The 18,706-nt window shown below is 42.0% G+C and overlaps 1 protein-coding gene across 1 annotated transcript in view; it reads right to left on the bottom strand.

Moving 5' to 3' along the window:
* Positions 1-3,257: 3,257 nt before the first annotated feature.
* Positions 3,258-18,706, bottom strand: part of LOC306963051 (A disintegrin and metalloproteinase with thrombospondin motifs 2-like) — a 118,322-nt gene continuing 102,873 nt past the window's right edge. The window contains exons 6-23 of the mRNA XM_079556490.1: positions 17,704-17,860; positions 16,820-16,925; positions 16,410-16,553; positions 15,894-16,026; positions 15,296-15,325; positions 14,365-14,478; positions 13,253-13,398; positions 12,732-12,907; positions 11,301-11,434; positions 10,796-10,919; positions 10,354-10,434; positions 10,122-10,285; positions 9,536-9,692; positions 9,319-9,454; positions 9,038-9,245; positions 8,811-8,940; positions 8,637-8,720; positions 3,258-5,565 (exon numbers count right to left, since the gene is read on the bottom strand). Of these exons, the coding sequence (XP_079412616.1) occupies positions 3,539-5,565; positions 8,637-8,720; positions 8,811-8,940; positions 9,038-9,245; positions 9,319-9,454; positions 9,536-9,692; positions 10,122-10,285; positions 10,354-10,434; positions 10,796-10,919; positions 11,301-11,434; positions 12,732-12,907; positions 13,253-13,398; positions 14,365-14,478; positions 15,296-15,325; positions 15,894-16,026; positions 16,410-16,553; positions 16,820-16,925; positions 17,704-17,860 (4,251 nt within the window). The 3' untranslated portion in view covers positions 3,258-3,538. The remainder of the gene's footprint in view (positions 5,566-8,636; positions 8,721-8,810; positions 8,941-9,037; positions 9,246-9,318; positions 9,455-9,535; positions 9,693-10,121; positions 10,286-10,353; positions 10,435-10,795; positions 10,920-11,300; positions 11,435-12,731; positions 12,908-13,252; positions 13,399-14,364; positions 14,479-15,295; positions 15,326-15,893; positions 16,027-16,409; positions 16,554-16,819; positions 16,926-17,703; positions 17,861-18,706) is intronic.

The following is an 18,706-nucleotide window of genomic DNA, read 5'->3' as shown; positions in this document are numbered from 1 at the left end:
AGGCCATATTACCTTTGCTCTGCCCGTACCAGAGCACAGAAGCTAAGCAGGGTATGACCTGGTTGGCACTTGGATGGGAGACCGTTTGGGAACCCCTGGAAGCCTGGGTGAATGCAGTGTTGAGTGAGTGGTTGGTGGTGGTCGGAGGGGCCGATGGTGCCGATTGGCAGCCTTGTTTCCGTCAATCTAACCCCAGGGTATCTGTGGCTACAACAGTAGCTTACCACTACAGAGTACGGAGTGAATGAATAATGCAATGTGAGTGTCCAGAATAGCGTCATACAAAACCACATTATTATTATTATTATTATTATTATTATTATTATTATTATTATTATTATTATTATTATTATTATTATTATTATTATTAAAAAACATATAGTGGCTGTGTGTGGTTACTTACCGCACCAAGAGTGTTGTGGCTAACTTTAAATTTAGTTACTACAGTTTTATGGTTAAAAAAATAAAAATAAAAACCTGTATTGGCCTAAAAGGCGGTACAGCACACAGTATGGGAAGAGTTCTTTAATGGAGCAGGCCATCGTTTTTCCATACTGTGACATGTTCTTACCTGAGCTTAGACGAGTTGATGTGTATCTGTCTGGTCTTTGTGTCCATGGAAGAGCGTGGTCCCTTCTAACTTCACCCTGTTTGGAGCTATAGGAATATACTGGGAGAGGCCAATATCACGCACAAAGGTCAGACAGGTACATATCAACTTTCTTTAAGGGCCATTAAATAAGATAAGATAAGATGATACTTTATTGATCTCACAGATGGAGAAATTGCATTCGATGAGAGAGCATCCGGCAGCAGCACCCATTCAGTGCGCACCACTCTTTTTCCACTCTTTTTTTCTTTGGTGAAAGATCGTTGTGTCGCGGCCGCCATCTTCACTGTTTTGGTCACAGGAGGAGCACTGGTTGATGGGAAATCCGTAGACGATGACGACGGCGGTGGAGCTCTTGCGCTTGGCCACGATGTTCTTGGCCACACAGGTGTAGTTGGCCGTGTTGGACAGACGCGCCTGCTTGATGATCAGGTTGTGTCCACGGTGATGTAGAAGTTCCTGTCCTCGGCCGGGTCCATGATCTCGTTGTCCTTCAGCCACTCCACCCGCATGACCTTGGAGGATGGAGAAACTATAGCTGCCCTCTGTCTCCTCTGATCATCTGAAACGGTGCACCGCCTCCTGGGCTTGTCCCCGTCTCAGAGCGTGGTGTCCTGCACTGGTCAGCTCCACCTCGTCCTTCCTCTTCCTCCTGCACAGCTCCCTCCACAGTCTATCACCATCTCCTCGTTGGTCCCTTTTGTTGTTTCCTGTAGCTCCTCTTGTGACGCCTCCTCCGTGCTGCAGGTGTGGGGGCTCTTGGTGCCTCTTCACTGTTCAGTGTCTCAGAAGAAGATGTTTGTAGAAATATAATAATAATAATAATAATAATAATAATAATAATAATAATATAGTATGTTATTTTCTCTTTGCGTAGAAGGGTCTTTAATGACCAAAGCTAGTTTAGCCATAAAAATATGGTCACTTGTTCTTAATCAAATCCGCACAGCTTTAGTTTCACAGGCGTTATCTGTAGTGCAGTGATTCTCAACTGGTGGGTCGGGACCCAAAAGTGGGTCACGGAACATTTTCAGTGGGTCGCGACTCGCAAGCCTATTCCAGGAAACATGTTTTTCAGTATTTTCCATCTTAAACTGCATGGAGACACTACCGGAGACTAATGTTATTGGGTTATTAGTCTTAAAGGCATATCTGCAGCATGTTCAATAGAAAAACAATATTTTATAATATAACAAATTACATTTTTATTTGTGTCGCTTGTCGTCCTATAGGGTAATGGTGGGTCCCAAAGCCGTACCACTTGAAAACAGAAACAAAAATCCCAAATGTTTTTAAAATTAAGTTTTTGCAAATGAACTCTTCATTTGTAAACATGAGCGGCACTGTGGCGCAGCGTTTAGCGCTCGTGCCTCACAGCCAGAAAGGTCTCGGTTTGATCCTCACCTGGCGGGGCCTTTCTGTGCGGAGTTTGTATGTTCTCCCTGTGTCTGCGGTTTCCCCCGGGCACTCCGGTTTCCCCACCACTAAAAATATGTACAATAGGTTCCCCCCTGGGGCCAGGACTCCCCCTGGAAAAGAGATTCCTAATCTCAGTGGGACTTTCCTGGTTAAATAAAGGTCAAATGAAAATCAAATAAACAAATATTTTGTGTTATGCCTCCTTTCCACGGAATAATTATCCACTTTTAAGGCCCTCAGTTCCAAGAGTCACATCATTCAACCCTCATTGTTCATAAACACAGTATCACAGTGTCATTGGACTCTGTTCCAGACAGAATTGTGGCTGTAATCTAATATTGTGGTGCAGTGACGCAGCTAAAATATTGAAAAACAGAGCAAAAGTTAATGTCCACATCAGGAGCATAATGTACTGTTAGATTGGAGTCATATGAAATCACGTAAACAAATTGGGCAAACTTCTTTTTACATTAAGTATTAAAGTTGAATGTTCTTTTTGGTGTAACTTTGTTTACAAACAGAATATCCTGCAACTCTGCAAGATTTGAATAAGCAAAGTCTGGAGTTCTTACAAATTGTATTGTGTGGTGATGTCGCCCCCTGTCTGTTATACACTGTACTGCACACACTCAATATAAACTATTCAACATAAGATGATGAAACAGTAACTACACCACATTTGCAAAATACCACAGTTGCTTGAACTTTAATAAATACTCAACATTAAATTCTTTTTATGTACAGATATACAAAAGATCAGATTTTGCTGCATAAAAGTATAAAAAAATACAACTTATTATGGATTCCTCCTTTTTGTAATTATACACAATGATAAGCCTGTTTAAGCGCAGCAAAATATATAAAAAAAACACGATGCTTGACTGGCCAAAACAAAATATTTAACATCTTTTTTCCAGGCTCGTTGAAAGTGAGCTGTGATTTCCTGAGACGTTCAAACAGTGAGACGGACACATCACAACTGTAACAAATTATCTCTTCTGCAGAACCAAGTTTAAAGCTCTACTTTGTTCAGGGTTTACAGGGAGTTGTGTGCACTTCATTCAGCTGTGTGAGAATAAAGCCGTAGAGTTATCCATAACTGCTCAAGGGGACATTGTACATCTTCACTGATCCTGGATCAGACTGAGCTCCGCAAGACTTAGCTTTAAAGTGCTAGAAAATCTACACTGTATACTTTTCATTGCCTCTTTTATTTTTATTTTTTTTACTTTATATGAGTTGCACATTTATAACATGCTGTTTTTATGGATTATAAGCTTATTTAAACTGACATTTTGTGACTTAATATTTTTGAAACATATGGTTTTGGTCATGTTACTCAGCCCCTTCTTTACCCTTTTTGCAAAGCCAGATGCATTGAATTGCTGCAGCAGCATAAAGAAGCTTTAGTGGAAGGTCCCACAGCCCCACAGTCCAACAGAGCTGTAGCTCACATCTGTTGACATATATGATCTTGTTAACAGTCCATCTATTGAAAAATAGCACCATCTATCGTTTTGCATGTCCTCGTTTCATGCGCAGCAGAAAGTTCCTCTTTTCCTCCAGCAGCTCCTGGATGCGTTTGTTTTTGGTCCGCTCCCGCAGGTTCACTCTGTGTTTGGAGATGAGGTTGTCTTGGGAAATGTCATTGTCCCCCATGATGGCCCGATTGTCAGACAAGTCTATCATGTTATTTTCGCTTTCAGTATAGGCTGAAGTCATGACTATTGTGTCTGTATCTACCTCTGGAAAACTGGTCAATGGGGCTGCGGTGGAAGAGGAGGTCGTCATGAGAACATCTAGTGGGATGTTTTCGGACAAATCCTGCCACGGCGGAGATACAAACTCACTCATCTCCTCACGAGTGACTGTTGGTATTACCATCGTCAGCTCATCATCTAATACTGCTGTGTCAGTAGCCACACCCCCATTGATGTAATCTCCGCTCATAATTGTCCCACTGGTCACTGCCATGTCACCACTGCTGACCAGGGTCCCATCAATGTAGGGCAAAGTACCACTTGGCATCGTCGTATCCTCAAAATACGAATTTGGGCTTGAAGTAGTATATGCAGTATCATCATAGTACCACAACAGTGTGTCTTGTGTTGTCATCATGACATTGCTTATGTTATACGTTACATTGACAGTAAATTCAGGGAAGCTACTTGTTGTTGGATGTATGCTTGTGGTAGTAAAATACTCATTTGGACTTGTATATGGGATTGAAGTAATAATAGTAGAAGTAGTAGCCGTGTAATAGGATGGGGTTGTCTTAGAAAGCTTCTTTGGAAGATGGGTTTTTAAAACTGCAAATTTGTTGACTTTTGGCTTTGGGTTGGATTTTGTCCCTGGGTATTTTGTTTTTACCACTGTAAACTTACTCTTCTGTGAGTTTGAGGGTTTTTTTGGTCCCGGGCTTGTCTTTGGATCCTTTGAAACTTTAACTTTCAGTGCCTGCTTCTTTTTGTCACTTGATGGAACTTGTTTAGACTTTTTAGGAGTCTTTGTTGTTGCAATCATCTTTAGACTGCTGGATGTGGTGGGAGTGGTCGTGGCCGTGCTTGATAAAATGGTCTTTTTCACGGTGCTTGGAGACTTTTTGGGCGATGTTGGGGTGTTTTTCTTCGGGCTTGATTTCCAAGATGTTTTCTTCGGTGGAGACGTTTTGGAAGTTGGCTTTTCGGGCTTTTTCTTGGCAATTTTAGGTTTCAGTGCTACCTCTTTTTTTGGTAACTTTTTGGCTGGTGGCGTCTTCTTTTTCACAGTTTTAGATGGAACGATTTTCTTCTTTGGTGGCAGTGGCTTTTTTGGCTTGGGTTTTACTTTCGCCTTTGTAACCTTTACTATTGTCAACAGTGGAGTGGTCATTTGTGGTCGCGTGGTTGTACTAACCATTGACAAAGTTGTCTGGCCTTCTGCATGTGTGTCTAATTCAGTGGTAGGTGGAGACTGGGGATGAGTTGTACATTCGGGTGCAGATGTAGTGAATACTATCGGTGTTGAAAAAGTTGTAGGTATAATCGTGGCTGTTGGCAGTTGCTGAGTGGACTGAGTGACAATAGTAGAGGATGAGGCGGTGGTTGTAATGGCTGATGTAGTGAATCTAGATGTTGATAAGGTGGTCCAAAGGGAGGGCTTTGGAGATGTCACTCCAGGAGTTGAAAGCTTAGGAGATGCAGGTCTTGAAGTGGAGTATTTAGCAGTTGAGGACTGAGGAAACAAGGTTGTAGGAGTTGAGAGCTTAGGAGATGCAGGTCTTGAAGTGGAGTATTTAGCAGTTGAGGACTGAGGAAACAAGGTTGTAGGAGTTGAGAATATCGGAGACGAGGTCCTAGTAGAGGAAGACGAAAATGGGGATCTTGCAGTCGTAGATGTTGGCGTGGACCTGGTTGTGGTGGTAGTAATGCTGAACTTTGTGTTGCTCTCATTGCTACATGTCTTGCAGCAAAGGCGCCAGAAGTCCGGCAGGGCGCAGTGTCGTTTCAGGGCCTCCATATGACAGAACACAGACCGGTCTCCATGACAACGCTGGCCTGTGAGGAAGAGAGAAAGAGAGAGTGAGCGAGTGATGAGGCTGGGCGTAACCCGCGGATACAGTCTCCATGTGAGAAAAAAGCAACGTGTGTCACCTTGAAATGTTATATCAAGTGCTGTGAATGCAGAACGTTGCATGCTGTTAAGGTGGGATCAGAAATTTAGAGGTAAAAAGCCAAACTGTTAGTAGAGGATGCAAAAATAAATAAGTAGGAAAGATTGGTTCAGATTTGGGCTGCACAATATGAGGAAAAACTGACTTGAATATTGCAATAACAATAATAAATGAGATATTTCAACTTAGCTTAAACAAATCTCAATTGGATTTGATGAAAATCGCATCAAAACAAGAAAAGACGAACAAAAGAAAGACCAAACGAGGCAAACGTTTAAACAACCAAAGTTGAAATCTCAGTCATTGGACTTCAGTGATTTATTGTGCGTCACCTAATGTTACAATAACAATACTATATTGTGCAGCCCAAGTTCAGTACATTGAAATAGGAGAAAATAACGTGCCAGTCTTGTGTTGCATTTGTTGCTCAATTTTGGATTTGAAAATGCAGTATATTAACCAGCATTCTATGATTTGACATTAGCAATTTCCCTTTTGCAAAGATGTTGACTTAGATTGAGCACATAATTATATAAACAGCCAGGACCAACCCGTAGGGGCAAAAATACACTTTTTAAAACATTTTATTGATACAACTTTGCTGTTGAGAATGACAGTAACTCAAACAATGAGATGTATGCCCCTTGCTCAATATATAGATATATTCTTTTCTTAAGAAAAATAATTCAACTGTATCGAAAGTTACAAGTTCACAGTCACTTTGGTAAAACACTTCATTACTTGGAAATCAATCAGTCAATCAGTTTATCGATAAAAAAAAGAAAGAGTACAGAAATTATATTTGCTGTGGAAATCAAATACAGAATCTCCATGATGATGTAAAAACTGGAATGGCACATTAAGTGTCATATGAAACATTTACAAAACATTAATAAAATTTCCCTGATAAATCAAAGTGCATATAGACGCAGTGCACATAGTCCATCTGAATGTTTCTTCAACGTTAGCCGAACGTTAGCCAGCCCCACACAGCAGGCCAGTGAAGCCACAAAACAGTTACCCATAGTATATAATATTATACAAGAAGATAACAGTCATGAACATTATTAAATACAGTCAACACCAATGTTATATACAGTATCGCACTGCTAGGTCTGGCTTGGTCTCAGACAGTCCAACTCCAGCAGAGGGAAACCTTGGATAGCTCGCTACATAGTCACAACAGAAATATGTGATCACGATACAATGACAAGTCTGAAGTGTTTTTTTCAGTGTTTCTACCCTTGGCCCTTGTAAAACCCTTCTCAGCAGTCGGACCATGGCCCAACATCACCTTGGTAGGTTCGATGGTTGGCGGGTGTGAGTTTTGTAAAGTTGAAGCTGCCTCTAATCCGAGCAAAACTTTGTATGAGTAAAGCCATCTCTTTCACAGATAAAATGCCATTACATTCAATCCAAGATAAGGCATTGTTCATGTGGTTAATGTTCATCAAAGTAAAACAACACAGCTGGACGCTCTCAAAGAAAGGTTTATGAGGTATTTCTGTGTCTGATCGCGAATGGGTAAGATGAAGAAAAACGCACACGTCGCACACAGTCAGAGACACCCATTCCACTTGGCTTGCACCCGTGTAGAGAAACACAAATCTCACCCACTGCACACGCACTGAGGTGATGGAGGCAAATGTGCATGACAAGAACGTGATACAAACTCAAGATAAATAACAAAAATCATATTAACCCAGTAATAAAAACAAGAAGCGACAGTAAACCACTGATCCATCTGAGAGAATGGAGAGGCAACTAACTGACCAAGTCCTGCATAATATTTTCTTTCCCCCTTTACCCCGGAAACACTTTAAACCTTTATTAAATATTCATCTGTAGTCATGTAAAATCAATAAAAAAATACACATAACAGTCAAGGATCTAAGCGATCAATAGCAGTCCAAAGGTTTTTAGGCAAATAAGCTACAGCTTATTCATGGTAAAACATTATTATATTATTGTTACTCATATAGATTTATAGGTATATATTTATATATTTATATATATATATTTATATAAATACAAATATATTTATAGATGTATTTGTTTAAAGTCTGCAAGCACAAATAAGCTGCATTTATTGAACTTTAGTATAACAGTCAAAGAGAGAATGGCTGATGATGAGGTGAAATGGGTCAGACTACCCTGTGTTTTTATCTTTTCAAGTCCTCACCTCACACTTCTCCCCAAACTCCGGTTTACTGATGTCACTTCCCTCTGGTTTACTGATGTCACTTCCTGTCCCTGTGTGCCCATCAACTGAGAATGGAATGTAGCATGAGCCATTCTCGACCCAATGGAACCAGGATGTCAGATGAGCACTTTAGCAGAGGTGTCCTCATTGTGACAAGATCACATTCACAATAAAGCTTTCATATTTTTAAAACTTTTTATATAGATATTTATATACCTTTATCTGGTTATTTTCACATCTGTTTTCTCCCCACAATTACAGTGCGCTACAAAAAGAAAGAAGCACACTGCATCTCAGGAGTGGTAACCCAGAACAATACGCAGTTAACTTGCGCAAAATATGGCCACCAAATGCAGAGGAGGCCCCACAGACTGAACAGCTCTGTGACACACACAGTGTCGAGAAAACCTGTTTGCCCTTCCACTGAAATATTTGTTAGACGTCAAATATTTAGTTGATCTTTTGAGTGTTCGACTGGCCAGCGGTTACAACACAATGCTCCACAGAGGAGAGAGAAAGATAGAGAGAGACAGAGCACATACAGGAGACCTCCCCCAGTTAGAGCCGTCTCACACAGAGAGAGAGACTACATCTCCTCCACCAAAAGAGAAGCCAGGGGCCACAGGCACCAGCGCAGAAGGGTCAGGGGGCCAGTCGGGGGCCCGGGAGAGACAGGAGGACAGAGAGCACACAGATGCAGCTCAGGCTGCTGCCGCGGAGGCCAGGCTGGCTACTATAGAGGGAGGTTTTACGTGAGGAAATCTTTGGGTAAGGGTTGGGCCTGGACAGAAACTGGATCAGCATGTTGCCGTTCTTGTTGAGGTCAGAGGTGCCCTCTGCAGAATGGCAGAATGAAAGAAAACAATATTAATGGTACTTTGAAATGAGTTGTTTTTGAAGCTTGATTATGATAAGAAAACACTCACTAGGACATGGGTCCATGCGACATATTCTGATGGTGTCTGGTTTGCTGTCCAGACAGAGGCCGATGGTGTTGTCCCGAGTGTGGCAAAGAGCCTGCCTCTGCTGTGTCCCATTTCCACATGTCACCGAGCACTAAAATCACAGAAAGAACGCTTCATTATCGGTAGTTTGACAGCTTTGTAGTTTCAGCTATGTTGAATAGCTTGCATTTTTATTGCTTTGTTCTGACCTGGGTCCAGGGCCCGACTCTCCACTGGGTGGGGCAGGGCTGCCTGTTGCAGGGCTGACGGGACTCGGGCCGGTTGTCATTACAGTACTTGTTATGGATGGAGCGTGTGGTGTTGTCTTCTGTAGGCTGCATGCAGCTTACAGAGCGCACCTGCAAACCAGTCTTCCCACATGGCTTACTGCAGTTCTGCCACTCTCCTGTCACCCAGCTACACAGTACCAGGAAAACTCAGTATTTATAAGAGACAAACATAAAGCGAATGCAATCTTTATAGAGCCTACATTGGTGGAGGGCAAGGCTTGGGGTTGCAATCTCGGATATCTCCAATAGGTTTCCTATTGGACTTGTTGCAGAAGCTCTTGTGGACCATTTTACTGTCAACTTTCCGTCTGCAACCGTAACGTAGATACTGTTTCCCTGAAACAGAGGACAGTGCGTAATAAAGAGCACACTTATACTAGTGTGTTTTACTCATGCGTGTTTAGTATGTTCCTATACCTCCACCACAGGGCTTGGAGCAGTGCGACCATTTCTTTGGGGCCCATTCATAAGCACTGTCCTCCACCAGCATGTTGTTCTGAATGGCACTGTTGCTGTCCAAGTTCATCATGTACTTGTAAGACAGGTTCACATCCTCGTCCCCCTGCAGCCTCACCTGAAATAAAAGGGTGACAATTTCGAGTGCTGGGACAATATTCTTTTGTCACAATACAATACATATTATGATACATGCAGGCTAATATGATTGCAGTCCCAAAAAAATAAATATTACCACTAGAAAACAAGTGAAAACGCTGAAGCAGATTAAAAGTATGGCTATAGTTGTTGTACAGCCTTACTTTTCTTTCACTTTTTATCAGTCAACATTTAAGCTGGTATTAACAAACAATATACAAGTCTCAGCCCTTAAAAACATTAACATTTTAAGCATTTTGTTTGGATCAGTCTCAAAACACAACATGACTTCACAGTAACCTTTGCACTATGACAGGGTATTAAACAATACGATATGCAAAGGTGTGCCAAAACCTATGACAAAACAATATATTGTAACACAAACAGTATGAAGCATGTTTCTGAGTACCATGATGAGGACTCCGTGTCGGAGGGGACCAGTTGATTGGAGGGTCTCTTTGCCATTGTCATTTTCATACTCCCACTCAACTCCCTTCTCAATTATTGAGCGTGTTTCAGGGTTATCATTCTCCCCATTTAAAAAGAACAGTCCTGACGCCACATTTTTCACAGCTGTTGAAAATAAAGTTGAATTAGTATGAGACAGGATCATATCAGATTTCATCTAACAGCCTACACACCTAAAGTGTGGGGAGCTGCCTTGAGCTCCTGAATCAACAAGTGCCTTGCTCCTCGTGGGACCTCAAGGACTTTAAGGAAACCTAAAATGAAAAACAGATTGGTTTCATGACATCATTAAAGCTCGACTTGCAGTTTCCTGACTAACTGCCACAGCTTTTCCAGGAAAACCGTCTTACTCACGATTACAAAATAATAATGCTTCAGTACTGAAATCCCATTGGCATTAGCTTTCTTCACGGCAAACAGTGATTTTGGTATTAAAAATGTCTGTATTTTCCAACCTCAACCTTGATGTAATCTTTTGGCAATGCACAGCATGTATTAAAAAGCTGTTGGGAAGTTTGGACACTTCCTAAACTCCTCCAAAGAGGGCGACATTGAGCTAAAGATGGCGGTTGACTCAGCTGTAGAAAGGCATAACATGTTATTGAAAGGACCTACCCTGTTTCTTGGTTGTGCGGGTGATGGTGTCTTTGAATGTTTTGCAGCTGGAGTTGTCTCCTCCACACACTCCACACTTGTCGTCCTGCTTCGAGGAGCCCACCACACCATCACAGCCCACTCTCTGTTGATCACACACATGAGCTCATGAGTGACAACTACATGACTTTTAACAGTAGTTATACCACTGCATTCACTAATATTCTGAAGTAACAATACAGAAGAGTTGTGAATAACCTTTTATTACATCCAACAACAAAGGCCAAATATAATAAAGTGTGTGTAGATAAACAAAAAGAAATCTATGTAATTCATCACTTGTGCTTGCTTGTTTCTTATAAATACCAAACGTTACTTTTTCACCATATACAATACAACAATTATGACTCCTCATTGAGTACTTTAAGTATTTGAGGACTTTTTGGGGCTTCTCCACCTTCCTGCATCGACACTGATGAAACGGCAGTGGAAGAATGAAAGGTTTTAGCGCAGAGGCCTCACTGACCTCACACTCCCCTCTCACACACACACTGTGCGGATCCTTGTAGGAGCAGCGTGTCCCATCCAGCGCCATTCTCTGCATGAAGACCACGTCCTGGGTCTCCTTCGATTGGCAATGTAAGTGGCAGCGTTTGTTAGCTAAAACACACAGAGTTAAACTGTTATTGACTCATGGTGGCACACATTTGCCTGGTGATGTCACTTTATAGCCAGTGATTATGCGGAGAATGGGTTTTCCATGACTCAAAACTCTCAGTGACTTTACACCAGAGGATTAGGCTCCAGGGTCTCATAAAGACCATAAATTGTGTGAAGCCACAACGAGGAGTCACAGTTAATATCATTGTGTATTGTTATCTGTCTCCAATGTATGTGTTACGTTTTTCATTAGCTGAATGTTTCCCCCCAAACTTTCCCCCTTTCACACTGTGCCGGTGTCTGCCGTTTTGGTCAAGGAAACACCCATTGTAACATATTTTTAAATAAATGGGTAATAATCTTTTTCCCATAATGATCATTATCTTCATCACTGGTGTTATATCGTCATACATCAATTGAGGAGGGGGGACTTCAACCAGATTGTTTATGAAGTGGAATTTTTTAATGTTCATTTTGTTAATTAGTTCAAAATAAAGACTTAATTCAGTCAATCAATCAACATCCATTCCACGTTAAATACGTACAGACTGGCAGTTCTAAGCTCTCGTCTAATATGTTAAACACACAGGCAAAGTTGTAATGTGGCAGAACCACTAACGAGGCCTTCACTGAGCCGCAGACCGAGAAGACTGTTTCTGTGTTGACACAGTGAAGCCTAAATAGAGACAAAATGGTGTCACCCCTCTCTAAACAAATTGTACAATTTCATACTCGGAGAGGAGCTGTCTGGTGCGCACACACATTGCCCCCTGCACCACACACACTGCAGCAGCAGAAAGAAACATTTAAGACAAAGCAGATCTGGAGAAATACAGCGTGTTGATATGATAAGAGCAAACAATTTAGCACGCTCTTTGTGAAGTGCGTTAGCGTGACATGCAATTAGATAAGGGGACGGTAGCACTTTTCTCTTGGGCTGCCCTTTATATGGATAATAATTTCATTCGCTATGAGAAAATGACACTTGATTCTCTCACAGAGCACAGGTCAAACAAACATTCAGTAATATCAGAGAGCTGAGAAGGGAAACGCCACGTTCAAAGACTTTTCATTATGCGTTTTATACAAGGGCGTTGTCCAGCCTCAAAGCAGGACAACCAGATGCCAGTGACTACAGCAGAGCGCAGGCTATATATAAGTAGCTCTATAAAACCCCAACCGCTTCCAAAAATGATGTTTACTTTTGCGCTGTAAATTGAAGAAACTTCCGAAGGAGCTCTTTACTTTGTCAGTTCCAGTTTTTGCACAAACTTGAGGCGTGTAGGTGTTTGCTTACGGTCCGGGTGTTCATAAGGCAGCCAGTGGTGTATGTTGCTATGGAGATCAAAGCGCGGGTCCCAGGCGTGGCACTGTTCTTCTCGTGGGTCGCTGTAGATGTCCTTGCACTCGTCGCTGTTGCACATCTGGAACTGGTACGTGGCGCCCACACAGGTGCGCCCTCCGTTGGCTGGTCTGGGATTTGCATAAAACACAGGATTACAACGTAGTGCAAGTGTTGATTCACTCTCGGGGTTACTGTTTTATACGTTTTTTTTTTGCAAACTAGATTTCATAAACAGAGAAAGTGCAAGAGTTTTCTTCTGCCTTGAAGATACAGCAGGCTATTGAAGATACAAATAAGGATTATCTGGATGAATACAGCATCAAGCATTCATTCATTGTCACTAATATGAAACTATTACTAATATTTACCACCTGCGTTATTCCAACAAACCAAGTTATGAAGTTAATGGGTAACAAAACAAAAAACACACAGCCTGTAATATAATCAAAATATGCTGGATGTTTTGGAAGTACCTGGGATTGTCACAGTCGCGTGTGCGGAACTGTACTCCTCCTCCACAGGTCCGGGAGCATTGGCCAAACTCGCTCCACGAACCCCAGTTTCCGTCCTGCTTGATGATGTCAGGGGTCAACCAGATGCAGTGGCCTTTAAAACAGTGCTGGCAAACAGAAGAGGGTTTCACTTTAAGTATCACTTAGAATATTTGTTTTTGTCTTCAGAGGACTGTAGGCCAAAAAAACAAAAAACAAGGTGCTAGATAGTCAGCTTCACAGAACACTAAAGATGTCATAGCAACATTTTTGTTGACATTGAGTATAAAAAGAAATAGGCCTGGGTACCATTAAACAATACCAGTATGGTATCAGGAAAAATAGTTTAGGTTCTACCGGTAGTGAAAAAATGAAAGTATTGAAAGCAGATCCAAGTTGATGCTGTTCGTCCAGGGACAGCATTAAAGGAAGTGCCTTGGTATGTTTAGCTCAAATAAATGTTTTTACCCACAATTTTTGCCCAATTTATATGTATTTTTTCCCATGTTTTTCTTGTTTTCCCATTTTTTACCCCCTGTTTTTATTGCTAATATTTTCCACAATTTTTTCTTTTCTTTTTTTTAACCAATTTATACCCTATTCCCCCTCCCCCCCATTTTTCCCACAAAATGTTTCCTTATTTTTTACCCAATATTGTAAATTTGCAGATTTTCAACACATTATTGTTCTGTTTTCTGGTTAGATGACAAATATTTTATCGTTAACGTATCGGTATCGAAAACCAAGCATCAGAAAAGGTCAGGATAGGGTTATGGTTAGATATCCTCTAGTAACTCTTTCTAAAAGGAAAAGGCAGTACTGGTATCAGCTACAAGTTCTATTCAATTTTATAAATAAGTTCTTACCAAACAATAATAAATAACATTTCTCTATTTAGATTACAATTTTAAGTTTGTGCTTTGGAGACATTTCTTGGTCCTGGCGTCACTCGACATCAACACTGAATAATAAAAATTGAGCCATTACCTAGATTTACAGTATCCAAAGTCAAGCAATTTTTTCCTGAAGACTAGCAGTAGGACAGAAAGTATTGCCCCTGTAGGGCAATACTTTCTGCTGTGGCCAGTGAGTACCTTGCCATTTCCACACATGGTGCCATCGATGGGAGGTCCTTTCTTGGTCTTGCAGAAGAAGGGATTGTCTGGGTGGCTGCACCACAGCTGCTTACACGAGTCAAAAGTGCGATACTGCAGGGCACAAAAGGAGCACTGCTTAAACCAATATCTAGGCACGTAAAGACCAGTCTGACCTCCAGAATAATCATCAATCAGACAGCCTGAATGACTCAACACTGAAAATAAAAATAGATGAAAATAGGGATTCCACCACAACAATAAGCACAACCGTGTTATACTGACAGAAACACCACCCCTTCACTGAGTCACTGTACACTATGCTTTACAAGAGACACAGACCATTCATGCAAACTCAGCCAGGGATCACTTCCACCACTGCACACTGTTCAGATTAACCAGGTCGGGGCAGGTTACAGGGTAGAGGCCGGTAAGTTCACAAAGCCGAAAGGTGAGGTCTGTCTGACCTCCTCAATGCCCCTTGGCACTGGTGAAGGATCAGATTATCTTGTTTGTCTGGTAAAACTCCTTGACGAGGAGCGCACCACACTGACACACAGTCTAGTGTCCTCCTTTTCAAAGATTCTGCACTACCCGTGGTGACCCCTGGTGACCTCTGGAGGTCAAAGGCCACATTGTAATCAATGACTGGACTGTGGTAGGTACAGGTACAGTTGACATCACACTGGAGGATCCCACTTAGGGACAATGGGTTCTGGGACAAGCCTAGGCATTTCCAGTCATTTGGATCCAAAGGCTGACAATATAACCAGATGTATTTGTCATTTAAACTATCTTGCTATTAACCATTTGGGAATCCTGCAGTCTGATGTCCACGATATGAAAAATGGCCAAACGGATTAGGATACTGCACCAAAATAACTTGCACACAAACATAGAAACATATCTTGGGGAGGTGTGGTTACCTTACCTGTGTTCCTGATTGGCCCGCCTTTTGTAGCTGAAGGAAATGGTTTGACAAGAGAATGAAGGATAACTAGCAATGTGCGCAAAGCCCGGAAAAAAAAAAAAAAAGCTCTTTGTCTATTAAACTACAACCCCCGCTACAGTAGAGTGCCACAGTGGCTTCACAATAAGACAGGAGAGGAGAAACAACACACTGCAGCTAACATACAAGGTGGCATTGAGTGAGGATTTACTAAACATAGACACAATCATGTGAAGGCACTGTGGTTAAACTTAAATGTAGCCTAATTCAGCGTGTGTATCATTAGTAAGCCATAACTATCAAAGCCAAATTACCTGCTTTTAAGCAAGATGTCAATCCCACCAGTGGCCGTGAGAGAGAAGCAGAGGACATCACAGAAATGTGAATAGCTGTGTAGAGCTCATCACTTCTGTTAGTAATATATTTTGCTGCTTATTGACACTTATAACTTTGCTCTAAATATAGTGAACTGTTGTGGTGTCTGAGCTAGTAGTGGTGAGTAGTGACTGGAGCAAGAGATAATGAATTCTAGCTGTTATTGCGAGTAAATATTGTTGTTATACTTAAGGAGATCTCTTACCGCGGTGCACATTGTGTATCCCACACCAAAGTCGAAGCGACACTGTTCGTTCATGGAGTAGTGCAAACCAGGAAGTTGCGGCAAAGACGGCCAGTTGTGGTCAAAGGGGTCGTCACGTAGACAGTCATAGGAACTGAGAAAATAAGAAAATAACTGATAATAAGTGCAAAAATGTGCAATTAGTTAGTAGTTTACAATATCTTCCGTGATTCCTTGATCATATCGTTAATGAAGCACCATCATCCATGACCTGGTTATATCTACAGCATGGCATTTTGTTTGTACAAGTTGAACTGTCCTTCAATGTGCCTCTCAGAATTTTTTCCAGGTGGTGTATTTCAATATAGTAGATCAATACAGCTTTCCTATAGTATATTGGTCAAATGATACAGGATGTCATTATGAACAGACCAAATAACAACAAAAAATACAGTCAGGCTGAATATGCAATGTATCTAACAAGGGTAAGTATGTTGTGTTGCTGAATGTTTGTATGTGCTTGTGCTTGTGACTCACTGCAGGTATCGCCCCAGCTCCTGCATACTACAGCGGGACCAGTGGAAGCGGTGGAAGGCGGCTTGCACCAGCGGCGCCATGATGCTGCCCATGTGCACCTCGTCCCCACAGCGGTTCCCTTGGCCATCATGCTCCATCCCGAGTCTGAACACGAGAACGAGAGAGAGAGAGAGAGAGAGAGAGAGAGAGAGAGAGAGAGAGAGTCAGATCAGGCCAGACAGATTGGGAACGTGTGGGCGGAGAAACAGAGGAAGCAACAAAGAAAGAGGTGGGCAGTGGTAATATTTTCATCAGGCCCTTTTTGAGGTGACCAACTGAGCAAACAGAAATGAATCAATACTGTGCAACGCTTGATTGTGTTGTGCTTATTGTGATGTATTGTATGGTGTGTTGGTGACAGTGACACTTACACATGTCCCGTCTCATGTGCCACCACAAAGGCAGAGGAGAAGCCGTCTTCGTGGTTCAAAGTGCAGCTCCTCACGGGATGACACATACCAGTCACTGGGGCGTAACCTGAGGCCGAAAAAAGGGTGTGTTTGTGAGGGGTTTGACAATTTCATAATAAATAAACTTGGTTAATAATGTAAAATAAGAATCTAATGTGCTATTAATACTTTTTAGCTAGAGCAAAGTTATAGAAATGCTTTTTTTCAGTTCAAACCTCCAGTCAGATATTCAGGTATCCAGGTATTATATAGAATACAAATTTCATTTTCATTATGAAACCCCTGGAAATTCTCAGTATTAGAATAATATAAAATATATGTAATTATTGGAAATTCATTCTCAGAAGCGTCACTCAAGTGGACTGATATTGATCATGTTCAATTTGCCACGGAGCAGACAGTAGCTCTGGCCTCACAGATTATTTGTTAAAAAAACTGTTGTTACAAATGTGTGACAGCCGGTGTGTTTATGGCTGACCTTCTACCCTGTGCATGCCAATCTCCATCTCCCTCTGTGATTGTCTGTCCTGTGCAGGTCTTAATTGTGGCCGTGGTGGCCGGTCTTGCTCCGTCTATTGATCTGGAGCTGCTGAAGGCTGAGCCCAAGGGCAGCTGAAGGGCTTCTGTAGAGGCTGGCCACTGCCTTTAGAGGCCGGTCCCCTGGGCCTGCCTGTTAGTGTGCACTCTGCTGCACAGAGAAACCACTAAACCGCAGCCCTGTGCACTCTCGGGCGGGACGAGCACTGTGTCTGTGCCACTTTATGCTTTTTATCTATGCTTACTGTATGTGTTGCACACAGTGTTTTTAAGTATTCAGTACATGTAGTACTTAATGGAGATATTACCTTGCATGCCGGTGGGACCAAACTCCTGCCGTGTAAGAAATATTGCATGATCGTGGTACTCGGCATCGCCTGTATCCTGCTTCTGCTGCAGAAAGGCCCATCGACACACATTCTCTAGACTTTGAGACGGGTTTCCCAGTTCAATCAAACTCATCGACTGGAAAAGACACACATAAACACAAATAATGAAACTGAGTCAGTCTGTGTACACACCAAACACTGGTACTCTCCATCAGCGCTTCTTCACTTGAGTTCCAACACTCTACTGTGCCCTGTAGGGGGCAGTGCCACAGTGTGCGACTTCAGCAGCACAGCCACAAACTGCTGAGGTGCAGATCATGCACAAGAACTGATATAAATGCACAAAAAATGCATTATAGCTATTCTAATGTTGCTGATCTAAATAATGCTTATGAAATACCAACAGTGTACTCCTTTGCAATGAGCTCCCCTCTACACCATAACTCTTTAACTCTGAAACATGCCCAATTAGAGAATATTTACTTTTGACTCAATGTTTAATACATCCCAATGCCAGACAGACCTTCCATTCACCTTGATCGTACTTGATCATACACAAAACATTTCTCTCACTGCTCTTAAACAAATTTCCCCACATCTTTGCTATTGCTCTTTTTTTCTTGCTGTTTTTGCACATGCACAGCAAACAGCTAAGAGTAAGTGTAGTTTGCTGCAGCGGAGACGTATGGCTTGCCGCTGCACACATGATGGAGTGTGAATATGAGGCAAAAGCCCCTCAGACATGCTCCGCTCTTTACATGCGTGTGCATCAGGTGCTTTCTGTATTTTTTATGATCTCTAAAAAAGCTTGCTTGAACATGTTTTTTATGTTTTAAGAGTACATGTGCTTGTGTGTGGCTGCATTCAGGGTCACATAGCCAATCGGCAGGCTGTCTGGGTGCAGCTCTGTTGCCACGGTAATTGGGGATGATGGACAGCAGCGAGCTTTGGCTGGAGCAGCATCGGGGCTGGTGCAGAATGA

The sequence above is a fragment of the Gobius niger genome (assembly GCF_951799975.1).
Source record: "Gobius niger genome assembly, chromosome: 5".
In the NCBI taxonomy this organism is placed as follows: domain Eukaryota; kingdom Metazoa; phylum Chordata; class Actinopteri; order Gobiiformes; family Gobiidae; genus Gobius; species Gobius niger.
This window is presented reverse-complemented; position numbering and strand designations above follow the sequence as displayed.